General features: G+C 41.6%; 1 protein-coding gene across 3 annotated transcripts in view; it reads right to left on the bottom strand.

The window, feature by feature from the left end:
* The window catches only part of ABCC4 (ATP binding cassette subfamily C member 4 (PEL blood group)), a 220,666-nt gene that overhangs the window by 136,754 nt on the left and 65,445 nt on the right, over positions 1–18,467 (bottom strand). For all 3 annotated transcript variants that reach the window (XM_090023501.1, XM_090023518.1, XM_090023509.1), the window contains 8 exons: positions 16,306–16,400; positions 16,080–16,166; positions 8,597–8,693; positions 8,075–8,290; positions 6,433–6,573; positions 4,256–4,293; positions 3,804–3,904; positions 1,767–1,913 (listed from right to left, as the gene is read on the bottom strand). In XM_090023501.1, coding sequence (XP_089879627.1) covers positions 1,767–1,913; positions 3,804–3,904; positions 4,256–4,293; positions 6,433–6,573; positions 8,075–8,290; positions 8,597–8,693; positions 16,080–16,166; positions 16,306–16,400 — 922 coding nt within the window. The remainder of the gene's footprint in view (positions 1–1,766; positions 1,914–3,803; positions 3,905–4,255; positions 4,294–6,432; positions 6,574–8,074; positions 8,291–8,596; positions 8,694–16,079; positions 16,167–16,305; positions 16,401–18,467) is intronic.

Below are 18,467 nucleotides of genomic sequence, written 5' to 3'. Positions count from 1 at the left end.
AGCTCATGTGCAGCTCCCAGGACACGGCCAGAGCCTCACACCAGAGGGCTCCACCTGCCACAGGTCATGATTGTCTCAAAGGCCCACTACCTGTTGCTTATGCTGCTGCCATTGGTCACAGGGCCTGTGTACCAAGGGGGGGGCCTGTGAGGGGGCTCCTATACACACCCATACCCCACAAAACTCCCCCACAAACTCACCCTCCCACCCCACACACAAATACCCCAACTACACCCCACACACAGCTCAAAATAAAATCTTACTCTTGTATACTATAACACAATCACCTCTGCATACACTACACAAACACACAAGTCAGGACAAAATATTTTTTGAAATAAAATTTAAATATTTCAGAGTAGATGTTCAATTTTTAGTATATGATTCCGTTTTTTTCGGTTCCAAGATTGCACCCCTACCCCTTCCAAAAGGAGAACTTGGGGTGGGGAAGGGAGGGCCAGCAGCAACAAGGGGAGGGACTTCCAGTGGCCAAGGTCAGGGGTTAGGAGAGGGACTTCCAATCCCAAAATGGCAACCAGGGGGCAGGGCACCTGTCAAGGGGCGAGGCTACCCTTGCAGACCTCAATAGCTCACCAAAACTCATTTAGCAGCCCTCCAGCTTAAATATTGCCTACCCTAACATAGGGTGGTCAGTCCTGTCATTGCTCATCACCAATTCTAAACAGGTATTACAGGAACAGAGATCCTGCCCCACAGAGATCCACTCTCTGGTCACCACCCTATAGCTGAGCTTATATTTTCCTTTCCAACCATTCCTGTGATCTTCAAACCTAAGCTACTGCATACACATAATAATAGCCCACAAACAATACAAGTTTAGGCATGCACAATGGTATGTTTAAAGAAAGGGAACTATGTGCATATATACTATCATGATCTGACTTGAACTGACTCTTTACACAAAACTTTTCTGGAAGGAAAAAGAAATTCTATGAATGTATAAAAATATGTATTCCTGTTAGATTTTTTCATTAGAAAACAACTTTCTGAATTGTAAGAACAAGTCTACTCATTTTTCTTTTTGAGATAATTAAAGGTAGAAAGGCCATCACCCTTCCATTTCCCATAAACCAGTGATGACCTAGTTGGCATTCTATTTCTTCATCCCTCCTCACTACATTTCAATGTCTTATTTCCTTTCCTTCCACTGCCTTAACCACCTATTCTTTTCTTGCTCTCCCTCCTCAAATCTCATTATCTAATTTCACACCAATTGATCAGGTCTACTTGGAATCCAAACCCTTTTCTCTTCATTATTTCAGATGATAACTTTTAACCTGTGTAGTTTGGGTTTTCTATCAACTCTGAGTGAATGAATGAATTGTTCTTTAAAAAAAGCTAAATTACCATTTTTACAATCATGCATTACCATAGCATATTTTAAACCACGTTATTAAAGAGATAGATAGAGATACCTACATATCTAACAAGCCTTGGACTACTCCAATACTTATTAGAACTAGTTTCCAAAAAATAAAAAAAAAATATGAACATAACAGGTGCCCCATAAAATGCAAATATATTTGTTGTCCCAGTGCTAGCAAACTCATGCAGCTAAATCATGTAATTAATAGCTCAACTGGTAAGTTAGTATGCAGTACCAATGTAGTAGTTTGTCTGCGAGTGCAAAAGCAGAATTAGGTGAATTAATTTGGATTACCATATATTTGCCTAATTTTTCTTTTACATTACTTATCATAATTGTCAATGTATATTATATGATAATTTTAAAATATTCAGCTTACCAATAGGGTTCCTGTCGAAAAACAAGACTGGAGCTTCCAAAATTGACTGAAACATTTTGTTGTGCAAAATCTGGCCAGCATTAACGAGAATTTGAAAAACCAAAAGACTTCTTATTATGCCAAACAGTATTGTAACCACTGTTAAACCTAAACATGAAAGAAATAATCACATATAATTTTTTTAAAAGAGCTGAAAAGAACAATTTAGTTAAGACAAAGTTATATATATTTTGTTCACTGCTGGGTTCAAAATAATTTGCATAAAGAGAAAGAACTCAAGGTGAAGACAGGATTCCAGATGAATATAACATGATGAGTTACTATAAACTTGCTAATACCTCGAATTACCCTCACAATGTCATTTGAAAGAAAATTTCTATTTTGCTGTTGTTAATGGTAATAAATTATTTTATTAAAACAGAAAAAGTTGTTAGTTAGTCTTGTATACTATCCCTGCATATCTGCTCTTATTCATCAGACACCACACTTAACTGTAACACTGTACATTAGTCCCCAATTATTTCTCATTCTAAGAATAGGGGAAACCGACTTTGTTCAGATATCAGCATATGGAAAAAATGAGAAACAGCGAGCTTTTAAATGGCATCCACTTGTAAGTTAGGTCAGTCAGATGTACTATACTGTTTGTGGGTGAGTTTCTGCTAGCTTAGGGTTCTATATTCTTACAATATTTTTTTAATCTTTGTTTTATACAACCAAAAGGATTAGAAAGAAAGTAGTATACAATTTTCAATTACCTGGTACCTGAAACAAAACACTGCACACTCTTGGAAAAGTGGTAAAACATATAGATCATATTATCCCATAAAAATATGTATTTTCACAATTGATTTTCAAGTTTATTTAGACTTGCTTCCTATAAAAGAACACTGGATCAACTTATTTTCTGTTCATTAACTCTGTCTTGGAGCTTTCTTAAAATTTCAATATCATAATTTACCTATACTGTTCGGTCACTTTAAACAAAGCTTGTATAAAAATCTGTTTGTTTGTAAAAATAATCTACAGTTGTACAATCATAAAAATGTTGATTTTCTTACCCTTAGCCATACTCTACAGTCCTATATGGAAGTCTACAGTCCTATATATCACAAAATGACATACCAAATAGAGAAAGAGTGATGTAACCTGGATAGGGACTGTGTTTTAAGTGCATCTAGATTAGATAAAAAGACAGAAGTGTACCAGAATACATTTTGTTTGCTTGTTTCCTTGGTGTCCCTCAGGATCACAATATAAAAGAGTGTTTCCTGTCATAAAAGGGAGTGTAGGGTATTCAAAATGTTGTGGACCAAAATAAACTGAAGCAAGTAATAACTAATTCATATTTAGGGACAACTTCTTTTGGCATGCTTGACTTTACATATTTATTCCCCTTTCTGACTAATTAAAACACATAATCTTTACATTATGGAATGGTATGCAAACTTTAATAGTATTGATCAGATCTCTAGAAGATATGTAGATAGATATTTTTGGAAACCCCACTTACTATTTAGATATCTAAAGCCCATTGAAATATATTAAAAAAGTCTTTTTTTTTCCCTACCACTGAAGTACAATAGCAAAGGAACCAAAGATGAATATCCATGATGAGTCTTAAAAAGCCAGCATTTTGTAGAAACAAAAACTGGAATACTGAGTTTCAGGATGAGGATCAATGTCTAATCCCTCTTGCCCATCCATATAATGACTGAAGATTTAGCGGAACATATTAGTATAGACAATAACCACAAGTTTACGGTGACTGACTTTTTGAATACTCAATTCTTAGTTTACCTTCCAAAATCCAGACAGAGCAAATTAAGAATCTCTATTCAACCTATTTCTTCTGCTAGATTTTTTCTTTTTTTTAATTATTACAATTAATTTAGTCAGGAAACAAGTCTCAGTATGCTAATCTGTTAAGACATTACTGAATCACTGTTGAAATCCTATTTTCGCACACTAGTGCTTAGCAGATACTTTCAAAACCTTATACTATAACGTTGCAAATAATTCAAATATATATTTTACCTGCATAAATGCCTAAATACAAGGTTAGATCTAGATGCGTAGTCTCATTTACTCCTCCATTTCCATTTGTGGTGACATTCAGATTTTTTTGCTGATTTGCCCTGTAGAAATATATGCAAAAAAAAGGAATAAACAATATAAAAGAAATATTGCATAAGCAAGGCCTTAACTAAGCTGTGTACCTTTTATTAATATGCAAACAAACAATGTACTGCTTTTTCACATCAACTTGAGATTATGCTATCATGAGTCACACCTGGATGAAGACTTCTGGTCACACTATATTGTAAGAACTTTACATTGTTTCAATAGGTAAAATAAGTGAGGTTTAGAAGACAGGGATGACTGAATGAGTTTTAAGTTTTCCTTAGAACAGACTTCACACCCTCCCTCCACTCACTACTAGATTTCCGTTGATTGTACAACACTTCTGTGCAAAAGGCAGAACTCACCAGTAGGAAAGCCACCAGTCCTGGAGCACATAAGCAACCTTAAACAAGCAAAGTCAAATTAATATACATACAGTAAAAAGTACTCAAAAGGTAAGCTTCCTGAATTGTTTTTTTGTCCTCTGATAAAATCTCATTAAATAAGCAAACAAAAACAAACCCACAAACAAAAATACACACAACACAGTTCCTTTCTAGAGTACTATACCAGAAGGTGGGCCCTTTCTCATCATCAGTTAATATAATTGTCATCGCATATCTAGAAAAAAAATCAGATGGGAGGCATCCAAGGAAAAGTACCGCCTCTGATTCTCCAAGTGCAAAACACCTTGAAAGAGGTGTAATCATCTGTCTTTAGAAAACAAAAAATAACCCTGCTCTGTGAACTACTTGATGGTGAAAAAAAGGGTAAGCAATACTGTTGACCACTCTCCAATACATTTTAAATTGAACATCAAATGGTTAGGTTTATCAATTCCTACATTTTCTCCTATGTCCCAAAAGGAATCTTGCTTGGCTCATTTGTTCCCAGCAGAAGAGCCAACCCCTGATGTCACCTGTCTATAAGTGTATTTATTTTGGAGGGAGATAATTAAATTAGAAACACATAGTCAAAGGATTTCTGCTTCCCTTCTTGCCAAGAGATAAGGATAAACTAATAAACTAAGGACTAGTGCTTATTAATCTTAAATTGTGCCTCTGTTCCCTTAAATTAAAATGGGTACATTACGCTCATGCACGCATGCACACACACACTGCAGATGTACAGTAAATACTGTAGGTCTACCTCAGAAAAATCTGATTATAAATTACCATCTTTCCAAACATAGAAACTTAATTGAAGAAAAGTAGTAACTGGTGCATTTTTTAAAATTATCTTTCCAACCAAGACCAATTATTTCCATGAAACTACTTTAAGCATTCCCATCAGGACAAAGAATTATAGTCATATTCCTTATACTAACGGCTTTACTGATTCTTTTTTTCCCCAAGAAACATTCAAAGTGGTCCTGCTTGTTTAAAACTTCATGAATTTGCTACAGCCACTTCCTAACACAATATTTTGTTCTACTGTCCCCATCCAGTAGTGTAACTAGGATGTAGCAACAGGGAGCACCAACCATGGATGCCAATTTGGAGGCCGTGCCAGTCTGCACCCCCAGCAGCTGCAGCCAGACAGTGCACAGAATCAACCCCAGGCATGGAACCAGCAACGCATTATGCAAGAAGCTGGCCTTAAACCTTGCCCCAGCCCTGATCCCAATCCCAATCTCACTCTCAGCCCTTGTGAGGCAGTATGCAGGGAGCCATCCCTGACAGCAACTGCATCTGCTGCCAGGTAAGACCCTTCCATGATTGTCCACACTTGCACCTTCTTCTCACTCCCACTGCTTTCAAGTACTTGGCACAGCACTCCCTACCACCCTAATCTCTTCCCAGTGTACAAACTTCACTAGTTACACTGTCCCCACCAACTAAATAATCACCTCTACCTCTTTCTATAACCCAGGGGTCAGCAATTTACATACCACAGGCCAGATTTTGCCTGTTGAGCCACTTGATCTGGCTTGCAGACATGGGGCTTCAGCAGTGAGAGAAATGGTGGCAGCCACTGGGTCTTTCCACCTATCTGCCTGCCTCTGACCCAAGTTGGGTCATTCCAGGCCATAGCCTAAGAAGGTTGCTGACCACTGTCATAAATTACTGCCTGGGGCTCGGGAATCTCTTTCCTCTGCAGTGTTAGCATACCAGAGCAGCCTTCCTTTACCATGAAAAGCATTTTCTTCTTAACTGCTACCTCTTAAAATGTGCTGTGTGGCTTATTTTTAGATAACTTTGGGTAGCTGTAGTATGCATCTCTGAAAACTGTAATGGGATAAAATTTGTTTGAATAACACAATCAGACAAATTTAACCAGTACAAAATTACTCGAAGCACCAGGTCTTTTGAACAATGGGCTACTAACTAAATGTCCCACTAGGAAACAAAATTTGAACTAATTTAACCACATTCCAATAAACCATAAAAATTGTAAGACAGCATCATAGACCAAAATCCTTTCTGCTGAAACATAAGAACACAGCCTTCAACTGAATGACAAGTATAAAAATGCTACTGCTACCGTAAACACAAAACAAGATGCATTATTTATTATTTGTAACACCAAGAGATGGAATTACCTGTGCCAAAACATTTAAAAACAGTAGTATAAAAATGATAAAATAGTTTGCTCCAGCAGAAAAGTATTTCCTGTAAATTTTAAAGTTTATTTTTCCCTCCAACCGGCTCTCTTCTGGCACTGCAGTCAGCACAGGTTCAGTCTGAACAGAATATAATGAATAGGAAAGCTAAAGTTATATGGATTCATAAAATTCAGTAACACAGCATAGTTAAGAATTACCAAAACACAAAAAAACCAAACCTAAATATGGAGCTAAAATGACTGCACTAAAATATTTTTAGTTTAAAATTGATATTAAAAAGATGAGAAAAAGAAGAAATTCAATTTTACAATATAAGATGCTTTAAAAATTTGACTCCACAAAACACAATTTTGGTGGTTTCAAATGACCATAAGTTAACTGTCTCAGCAGACAAGTAAAAAAATTGTTGCAACTGCCAGTGCTGCAAAAATAATTCCCATCCCAGAACAAAAATGTGCTTTCTCTTTCATATATCATTATCACCAGTGTTAAAGAAGTCCTGGAGACCACATCCTTGGTTTGGGAAGGTATTGATAAACAGAAAGAAAATATGCTTGAAAACATTTCTCATTAATAGGACTGGTTTTCTGAATCAAGATCTAAAAAGATTTGCGAAACAAGTAGGGTCAGCCGCAGGATTTGGCAAGCGGGGTGTGATATTATAGTATGCATCCCACTTGGGGGTAATCTGCACTCATGATCCCAGTCTCCTTCTTCACAACTCACTAGTGTGAACAGACGCCACTGCAGGAGCCTCTGGGGACTTTTTTTTAAATCAGCAAAACAGGAGTATCCCCACTTTCCCCCTGTACTCACGGCACGTCACCTCCCCTTCTGCCACTCCCCAGACTGCTGCCACTTTCCCAACTTTCCTGGGCCTGGGGAAAGCCTCAAAGCCACTCATGCCCACTCCAGCTGTATTACATGAGAGCTGGGCTCAAAGAGAGCAGCAGGACTGATGGGTGGGAGAATGTGGTCTCCCACCCTGCCCAATCCCCAAGGAGGGGGAATCCCCATCCTCACCCCCTCAGTGCTGCAACTATTGCTGTTCCAAGCTGAGCCCAGCCCTCAGTGCAGACTGGCTGTAGTGGGCAGGAGCAGCTTTGAAGCTTACTCAACCCCCAGAACAACAGGGGAAGCAGCAGTGGCAGGCAGGCAAACAGGGAAAAGGTAAGGAAGGGAAACTGCCTTTGAGCACAGAGGGTAGGAGTTGGATTCTTACCAGCTTTCAGGACTTTTTAAAAAATCTCCAGAGGCTCCCATGCCACTTCCCCCCTACTGAATCCTTCCCAGGGGGCTACAGGGTTGGGAGAGGGGTAAAAGGAGTGCTCAGAGGCAACCTTAATTGTATTATTTTCTAATTGCCGAGTGCCTAATTTTGCAACCTTAGCTTTCATTTAGTTGTCTGTATATCACCCCTTTATGCTTTTGCTTGGTAAGCTGTGGAGCACCAAGAAATAAACTCCTTTTGTGATCTCTTTCTGCGCTCATCTTCATTCATCCCAAAGGCACCTATTTTAATATTACTAAAATTCAAGCACATCAAACCCTTACCACAGCAATAGCATAAGTTGAAAAAAAAATAATATGTGGCCTAATGCTTATAGTGGGTACTCACACACAACTGTTCTACTGCTCCATCTTTCTGCGACTGCACAGAGGAATCCTCTGACCAGACTGAGGACTGTGAAAAAGCACGATTCCTTGATGACTTGAATTTGGGGGTCCCTGGGACTGCCAACTGCTCATCTTCACCATTTTTTTTCAAAAGGGAAGCAAAGTCGATTCCAGATTTCAGAAACTCGGAATAGGTCCCTTTCCCCACCATTCTACCCTAAAATTGAAATATATTTTTTAATGCTGTTCATAGTCAGTGTACACATCCTGAAAAGGGTGCATTTGAATTTTCCCATCTATATATCTATTGCATAAATCTTCTTGACTCCCATGATTTTTGGCCCAGGCACCATTAACAAATAAAAACCTTGAAAGATTCCTAGAAACCCTCATCTCTTATTTATAGTATAGAATAATTAACAGAAAAGAACTTTCTTTAAATTCTTCACTCCTCCCTCCTTAGAATATAAACAGTTAGTAGGACACAGGTGAAGGTCTGGAGCTCCTCAATGCCATGACTTACATCTTTTAGGATTAGAATCTGGTTTACAGCATGGAGGTATTGCAACTGATGAGTCACTAAAACACGGAGCTTTTGGTGCAAGGCTTGACAAATACACCTACAAAAAGATGGAAAGAAATTAAACATACATTAATGTCCATAAGCCTGTTTTGCACATTTCTGTAGCCAGTTATTAAATTTACATTTTCAATTTGGACCAGAGCCAAAAAAGGACTTGAATGGTCTTATGCGTCTCAGTCACACTTGGTGATCTACAAAAAAACCCACCTGCTTTGCAATCATTTAAATCCCGGAGCCAATTTAACCCAAGAGGCATCTGCCTTTTTTTTTACCTGAAAGTTTTCTTTCCGCATATCCCCCATACTGCCCCTGTCTGAGCTACTCAGTCCAAAACTCCCACCTAAATTCCCATTCCTCCACCTGGTTTCCAGGTCTCCTGAATTCACAAAGCATGCTTCGAGCATTGCTCACACACAGAGAGTTTATTTCAGCACAAAAACAATAACCATGGCCATTCTAAAGCACAGTGTTGTGACAGGGGACTTGGCTTTTCCTACAGTGGCTAAATATTAGTCCATTAAGTGGGAGACCTGACCCTGCTTAGACTGGAGAGTTTCAAACATACTTCTCCCAGCACTCGGTAGTGAAATCTAAGCGTGGCCTCTCCAACCTCCTGTTAAAGCAGTATCACAGAGAAAAAAAGGAATGCAAAAGTTTTGAGGGTAGGGGTGTCAAACATGCAGCCAGTATCCAGCCTGCAAAGGAGGGTCATCCAGCCTTCAGGACTTCTTGTGGACTGGGCAAAACCTCTGTGTGTGTCAGGCCTTGTCACCACATTGGCCTGCAGGGTTAGGGTGGCTCTGGAAGCCAGGGATTAAAACTGCTGCAACCCACTCACACTTTCCCATGCCCCTTACCTGGTGGTAATTTGAGGGTTTTAGTCACTGTTAGTAAAAATCAGTGGCAGGGGGAAAGGGATGTGAGTAACAGTCCTGTTACCCCCCTGGGTAAAAGAACTGTGAGCAGTTTTATCCTTGGGGAAAAGGGAAAGAAGTGGTCTTATATGCAGATTATTTTGTATCTTACAGGAAAATAGCAATTTTAAATTATTTATCATAGTAAATTCTTAGGTAACAAGAAAAAACAACAACTTAACTACCTTTTCTACTCTGACAATGTTTATATGCAAATTACCATGTGGCAAAACTGATAAATGGTTGCATCCTGTAGGGCCATAATGAATACCTAATACATTTTGTTTTAACTATAAATATTAAACTGAGATGATAATACATGCTGAAAAACAGTTTCATTTTCAAAACATGAGCAAGATTATTTAAATCAAATATTGACCATACTGAAAGCCAAGTTTAACCAAAAGTACACATTTTTCCACAATGCTCTCCTGTTTGACACCTTTTGCCCTGACACTTAATGAAATGACTGAGAAGAGCACCCTAACCCTAACTCAGTTTGTATGCATCAGAGAATATGATCACAGAATCACAGGAAATTAGGGGGGGATGTAGATGAAACTGGGTCCCTAAATTGAAGCAGCGGGTTTTTAAAAACACTGCTTCAATTTATAGCCCTTTAAACTCCCATGTTGTGCACACATCTGAACTTACCTGCAGTGAGCAGTTTTATCCTCTTATCCTTTATCCTTTTATCCAGTGGCGGGGAGAGGAGGGTGAGCTGTTGGCAGGCAGAGCAGTCCCTGGGCTGCTGGGGGGGGCAGGGAGCTGGTGCTCCATGGCAGCAGCAGCCCTCACCCAGGTGGCACCTGCCCGCAGGCACCCGGCTCAGGCAGTCCCGGGGGACACTGCAGCTGTGGAGGGAAGCACCAGGTCCCCGTGCAGCTCAGGCAGGAAGGCAGGTTCCAGAAGGAAAAAAAAAGAACTTGAGCAGAGCCTGCCTTCCTGGGCTCTTGCCAGGCTGCCTGCATGAGCTTCTTGCATGGTGCTTTGCTCCACAGCTGTAGGGCAGCAAACTAAAACTCCTCTGAGGAGTTAAATGACTTGGGGTGCAGCAAACTAAAACTCCTCAGAGGAGTTTTAGTTTGCTGCACCCCAAGTCATTTAAGGCACATTATGCCACCAAATTTCCTACACTGGCTAGAATTATTGTGCAATATGCCACTGACGCATGCAAATACCACTATTAAAGCAGTGTAAAAGCATTTTCATAGATTTCATAGACATCAGGGCTGGAAGGGACCTCGGAAAATCATCAAGTCCAGCCCCCTGCCCAAAGGGCAGGAAGTCAGCAGGAGTTATAGGATCCCAGCAAGACAGACATCCAAATGTCTTGTGAAGGCGTTTAAAGTAGGTGCTTGAACCACCTCCAGCAGCAGTCTATTCCAGACCTTGGTGGCTTGGACAGTAAAGAAAGTTTTTCCTTATGTCCAGCCTGAAACAGTCATGGAGGAGTTTGTGACCATTTGACCATCCCCTGGGGTGCTCTGGTGAACAGACATTCCTGGTAAGCACCCCTTATAAACTTATAGGTGGCCACCACCTCTAAGCCTGCACTTTTCCAGGCTGAAGAGTCCCATGGCTCTCAGCCTCTCATGGTAAGATCTGTTTTCCTGACCTCTGATCATGGACGCAACTCTCCTCTGGATTCTTTCAAGCTTATCCACATCCTTTTGAATTGTGGAGCACAAAACTGGACGCAGTACTCCAGTTGTGGCTTCACCAGGGCCGAGTACAACAGGAAAATGATGTACTGGGATTTGCTTGAGAAGCATCTATGGATGCAAGCCAATGCTTTGCTCACTTTACTAGCCACAGCATCACACTGAAGGCTCATTTTCATCTTGTGGTCAATCATGACCCCCATTTAACCCACTTTAAAGTGTTATGCACACATGCCCTTCATTTTGTCTACACACAGCCTATGGCTGTAAAGGACCTCACAAGGTCATGTAGTCCAAATCCCTGTTCAACTGATTTATAAGACTGTCATCCCAGACAAGTATTTGTCTGACCTGCTCTTGAAAATATCTAGGGATGGAAATTCCGGAACTTTTCTAGGTAGTCTGTTCCAATGCTTGGCCAGCCCTGTAGTCAGAAAGTTACTCTTAATCCCTAACCTAAATTTCCTTTGCTGTGACTTCAGTCCATTGCCCCTAGATCTGTCTTTACAACTACAGATAATTGCCCATCTCCATCACCTCTATAACTGTCCTTCAAGTATTTGAAGACTGTTATCAAATCCCCCTTCAGTCTTCTCTTCTCCAGACTAAATAACCCTAATTATTTTGGCCTTTCCTCATGCTTTTCAGGTTTCTAATTATTTTGGTCACTCTCTGCTGAACTCTTTCTAACCTACCCACAACTTTCTTGAAGTGTGGAATCCCAAACTGAACACAGTACTACTACCAAGCCATCTAAGTAGTTCCTTCCTGGTATGTTTTACTTCAGAAGAATTATATTCCCATTGACCAGAATTCTAAAAAAGGGTGTGTGACAGCAGTAACCAGCACTGCAGGGGAGGCTGCACTCACTTGCTCATTGGATCTCCACCCCACCCGGGGCAGGTGGAACATGCCATGGAAGCAGCAACCAGGAAACTTTAAGTTCTTGAAACAAAAATCCCCTCCCCAACTCTTGGCACCTACCCTCATTACCTTCATGCTTAGCAGTATGTCCCTGGTTAACTTAGCAGCAGAAGGGAGCCCCAGAGCCCTCTACTTACACCTCTGGACCCTCCCACTGCTGCTACTGTCCCAGCTGCTCCTGCTCCACTCCAGCAGGGACTGCAGAGAGGTTGTACAAGGAGCCAGGTTTGACTGGGAACAGAGGCAGCAGTAGTACATGGATTTCCCCTCCACATGCCTGCACCCAGGATGGTGGGGAACACCCAGCTGATTGGGCAGAGGAAGAACCCATCCACTGCTGCTGCTGTCCCCAGTTATGTCCAGCTCCCTGTGCAGAATTGGTGGAGCTGGGTAGGAGGGGTTCTGGAGCTATCCATCACTCCAGATCATCCTGAGAGAGTTGTGGGCAGGGAAGTAGACAGAAAGGAAAAAGGGCATGCTGCTGAACATGGAAGGGAAGGGAGGGGTGGGTGTAACTAGACATTACAATAGTGTAAGTAGGGGTGGGCAAGAGGGTACACCCTTCCCCCCCCACACACTCTTGGAACCACGTGCCTCATCCCCCCACTCTCGTCCACGGACTGCCCTAGGCACCAACTCTGCTTGTTACACCACTGGGAGAAAGAAAATTCTTACCTAATTTAAAGATTTTAAAAAAGTCTCTGGCTGCTGCTCCTACAGCAGCATGTTTCAAAAAGGGGAAGGGGAGAGGAGGTATAACCATGCCACTGCACCCCCTTGTGCATCCCCACATGGGATAAGAACTGTAACTTAATACATAGCTAAAAAAGAATGTGGCAATATATCATCTTACTTGGCCACCTGCAAGTCTATACTTAGCAGTCTTATAATGAACTGTACACAGATTACACACACATAAAAATGCTCCTGTACCATCATGACCATAGGTGACAGATTTCAAACCAAGGCCTCAAACTCTATGAAGATGATCAGGTTCCCACACAGACCACATCAGGGACAGTCTTATACTGATAAGTATTGGAAACAATATTCCTTAATTTTTAATATTTTAACAAGCAAAATGCATGTTAAAAAGCTTTCCTAGGGAATGAGACATTAAAGGTAAAGTACTTTAAAAGAATGAAGGAAATGGAAGAGAGCAGCATAGGTGAGAAGACATTAGTAAGAAGCTATTTATAGGGATAAATGTTATTTAAGAAGACTGGAATTCCCCAAACAGAGCCAAGGAATTATAAATCCATGATAACTAAAAGCAGGTGAAAAATCTGTATGCAGTGAGAAGTGAGAGGTATATTAAGTATGCTACATACTTGCTACATATACATTCCATATGTTACATTCCATCAGCACCAGTTTGTTTGTAATGGATTTATAGCAGTTTTCAATATTTTTTTTTAAGGAGTGTACCCCTTCTGTGTGACGGTGGCCAGATCCGGAGCGGTGAGGAGGCTTGCACGTGGCAGTGGTGGCATGGGGTGGTGGATGGCGGTAGCGACCACTGTGTGCAAACTCCACCCCCACCATGTCCAGTGGGGCAGGGGGCACCTGTGGAGCCCTTGCCCCACCCCCAGCCCTGCTCTTGGGAGGTGGTGGCATGGGGTGGTGGGTGATAGCTGCCCACCTGCATTTACCCCCTAGCCCCTTTCCAAATACCCTTGGGAGTACGCATACCCCCAGTTGACAAGTTGGATTTAGAAGGATGCACCCAATAAAGTGCAAAAGACCTCCTGAACACTGCTGATCCCCTTCAACATCCAATGAGCACTGTGGATGTCCAGGAATTTGCACTATTTGTTTCTATCTATAATGTTCCATTTTGGCACCTAAAAACTATCCAATAGCTTGCAGGCTTCAATCCTGTCAAGCGTACTGTAGAAAATGCACTTGCCTCCACAGGATCTGTACCACTGATCTGTGCACAGTCAAGTGCTAGCTTGGCACCTTAGCACATAATCCTTGTTTGTTCTTCCTTCTAAATCCAGTTCCGTTTTTCCTCCAACAGTAGTGAGGGGAGAGAGAGACAGAGAGAGACAGAGAGTGTGTGTGTGTGCGTGTGTGTGTGTGTGTAAGAGAGAGAGAGATTGTTTTTAAGTTTTTATCTCCAAGAACCAGCTTTCTTTCATATCTGAATTTTTTCCCTTTTTCTTTAATGACTTTTTTTCCTTTGCATTCTTTTTGACGTCTCTTTTTGGATGATAGTGCACATGATTAACTTTATTACAGCAACCACTTTCTTACAGTGATTTCCACTAAAATCAATAAGAATGTCCATCTGCAATAAAGCAAAATATGAACTGGGATCTCTATTGTTATTATTATTGTATATTTGATTCGTTTCTTCACTCAGGTTTTCTCCTCAATTTCCCCTGGTTTAAGAGATTTGCGATTATTTTTCTACAAAATATTTCTAAAAGTTTCATTGAACTTAGATTCTAAAACCATATCTCTGAACCAAGAAACAAAATATTTTGCGAATTAAATGAAAGTACTTAATATATTTCCTAAAGAACTAAATATATTGTACATTGACTGGAAATGCTAAATGCACAAACTTCTTGTATGCTATTTCTGTTTGTAAACTTGTTTTGTAACATATGTAGCCACCATTTCATGAGATGCTACATTATGTACTAGTACCTACATCAGTCACAGAATTTCCCTTATGTAGGAGACCAGCATGCAAGGGGTTGGGTCAGTGGCTTTTTACACTACAGATAACTTGCCCTTAAAAGCTCTCTTCAGTTTTGCCTCTTCATTAGAGGATGTAATTTACATTCCATGAACTACTTTAGATATACTCTAGGGAATCCCTAAAAAATAGTGCCTATTTAGATCAGAAAGGTACTAAAAAGACTTTAATGACCACTGCACATTATACATATTGCAAAGCTTTACATTTTGCACTAACTTTAAGAGCCAGGATGAGTGGCAGCTGGAAGGAGATGTTGACGCAAGCCTACGGAAAACCCCAACCGGTGAGGCAGAGGGAAACCTCGGGGTCTGACAGGGGCAAGGGAGCCCCACTGAGGGGCAGCAGCCACAAGAAACGCTGTCAGGGAGCAGCAAGACTCTGGGCACCATGGTTGGGGACAACTCCTCAAGCCCACAGGCATCCCAGACAGCCCTGTAGTGGGCAGAGCATGGGGGATTCCGAGCCCCCAGAAGGGGGAAGTAGATGATGCCAGTTGGAAGGACCAGGTTTAATTTCCCAGGAGAGGGAAAGCCAACCCAGAGACAAGGGGAGGACCCCTGAAGATTCAGGGCCAGGAAGACCCATCCCTTTCAAGGTGGGCAGCATGGGAAGACCTGCAGGGAGCAGCATTTACCCAGGCTGAGGACATAGTAAGTGTGGGATAAAGGGGAGGTTTGGAGCCCCATGGAGACACCCCAGAGCCGAGACCCCTTCAGGTCACCGACAGGGAACTGCCTCCCCAAAAACAACATCAAAGACATGGCAGGTGAGAAGGGGCGATGCCTGGACCATCTAGGTGGCACCGATATTGGAGCTCACCCTGATATCACTGAAGGGCAAGACACCGACAAAGAGGAGGCCAAAACCTTACCGCACCTACCAGCAACACCACTGCTACCAAATGTAATACTACAGAGAAGATGCTGTTTGATCCAACAACGTTTCTCCAGTGCTTCATGAAGCATACATGTCTGTCCACTTGACTTTTGCAGTGCAACAAATGTAACATCTGTCCATGGACACAGATAGTCTCCCTCGTCCTGGCTGCACATTGGTATCTTAAATACTAAATTCAGGAAGAGAACTCTCATAAGGTGAGCTATATTAAGTATAATTATATCTAAAAACAATGCTAGTTTTCTAAATTTCCCCTTGACAAATCAGCAAACGTGAATTCAAATGAAAAACAAAAAAGACTACCAACATACTTTTCAAACAAGTGCCTGCCAACTTCTGCATCGACTGCACTCAGCGGATCATCCAGAAGGTAGATGTCTGCATCTTGATACACTGCTCTACAATATTTAAAAGAAGTGTCAGTCAAGTTCTTGCCAAACAATTTTTAATTAATTAATTACCTTATATTTCCCAACAGCGGCTATTTATCATAATATCTATTAGCCTGAGGTACCAACAGAATACAAAAATATTTACCTGGCAAGATTTACACGGGCCTTCTGGCCCCCACTCAGTGTAGCTCCACGATCCCCTATAACAGTTAGGTCCCCATCTTCTAATAATTCCATATCCTGTGACAGAGAGTAGGCAATGGTAAAAACAATTTATGAAAAGATATCTACATCTGTATACTAAGTTACTTTATCAAAATACTTCGTTATAGATGAAGTGTTTAATAAAAACAGTTGCGTTCTGTTGAAAAATGTTAATCCTATCTCAATATATTTATGTAAGAAAATAATGTGAACAATGTATCAAGACTGAACCTCCAAGAAAGAGACAGAAGAAATGGGGGAGCAATAGGAAAAAAAAATAAAACATTTTGTAAGCAGTATATTTCTCCTCCAGGTCTGCTGCTGGAAGGAAAGCATGGTTACTTCTGGACATGTAGAAACTTTGCATAGATAAAGACTATGAAGAAATCCCCCTCGCTCTGCCCCTCACTTGGGTCATTCCAGGTGGACCTGTCCCCCTCCCTCTCTTTTTGGTTCAGGATGGTCAATCAGGTCAGTGGTTCCCAACCTTTCTTATACCGCAGCCTGGGGCATACAGAGCTGGCTCACTCCCTCCCAGGGCTGCCCATGCTGCTTTAACCCAGGAAACTCAGCTTTAACCCTGGAAACCACTTACCCAGGAGGACAGACAGGGCACCAAGCGGGGGGCTTGTACCACAACCCAGCAGCCAACCCGCCATGGCCCAGTACCAGGCTGTGGCCCAGTGGTTAGGAACCTCTGAATCAGGTAACCTGGATAGATAAAATCCTGAGGAAACACTATCTTCCTAGCGGCAGGCATTTTGAAAGCAACAAGCAACGTGCCCCTAGGCTGCTGCCTAGGTGATTATCTGTAAACAAAGACCTGGAAACTAGTCAGAAGTTAGGATTTATGTCTAGACCAGTCACGTTTTAAAAGGATTATGATGTCCAAGACTGTATAAGACTCTGACTGATTGTTTACTCAAAGTGTACCTGACTTCCTTGTTTTATCTCCCCTCCTCTCCCCAATCAATAAAGGTATCTGGTTACAGTGTGCCTTGCTGTATTACTGTGGGGGCGGGGGGAAGAGGCAGGCCTTCTTGCTTCCAGATGGGCCAGCGGAGATTGTCTGTTTATGTTCCCTGCCTGAGGTTATCTTGAGATGCTTTGGGCTGAAAGAGGCTTCCAGAAATATTACCTGTGGGCAAAGCAACCCCAAGGTTCGCAGGGTCTGTGTGCCCCTGGCTACACAGTGCCCAGGTGGTAGCAGCGATACCTCCGGCTTGCGGGTGTTCTCCAGGAAGTGGGACTGCCAGCTGTAGGCTCCCTGTGGAAGACTCCCAAAGTGAGGTTTTTGGGTCTGGCACAGTGAGGCAGGTGGTTCTGTGCAGTAGCACCCCCTACTGTGCCACCACAAAGAGCACCATGCCAATAATTGCTGTGATACTGACTCAGGTTACCACAAGATATAAGCCCAGTACAAAGCGGTAAATATTCAATTCAGATTCAGCTGATTCAGAAGGACAGTGATTCAAGTCACTTTCCTGATTCAATTCGGCCAAACTGAATTTGGGGATTTGGCCGCTGAATCAGCCAATTTGGTGATTTGGCGATAGACTATAATAGGGAATTACTAAAATACCTATAACTTGGTCATTTTTTTTTGCACATTTCAATGAAAACAGGAGGCATGGTAGCTGCTTCTGAGAGCATAAAGCCTGCCCAGTTTCAATGAGTTAGGTGCAGAGTTTCTGTGAAAATGCACCTCAAACTGCTATACTAAATTATAGGGTATAGTTGCACACTCTGGAGGGTAGGGAGCAATTGCAGGCAGACCTGGACAGGTTAGAAAAGTGGAAAGTACACAATAGGATGCAGTACAACAAGGACAAGCGCAAAGTGCTGTACCTAGGGTGCAAAGAAATATCCAGCACACCTACTGGCTGGGAAGTGACCCTCTCAGCAGCACAGAAGCGGAAAAGGATCTCAGAGTCATAGTGGACTTCAAGATGAACATGAGTTGTCAGTGTGACAAAATCATCAGCAAAGCTAACCACACTTTAGCATGCATCAGCAGATGCATGACAAATAGAACCAAGGAGGTGATACTTCCCCTCTATGCGGCATTGGTCAAACCACAGTTGGAGTACTCCGTCCAGTTTG

The sequence above is a fragment of the Crocodylus siamensis genome, chromosome 1 (assembly GCF_052110815.1).
Source record: "Crocodylus siamensis isolate JL-2025a chromosome 1, ASM5211081v1, whole genome shotgun sequence".
NCBI lineage: Eukaryota > Metazoa > Chordata > Crocodylia > Crocodylidae > Crocodylus > Crocodylus siamensis.
This window is presented reverse-complemented; position numbering and strand designations above follow the sequence as displayed.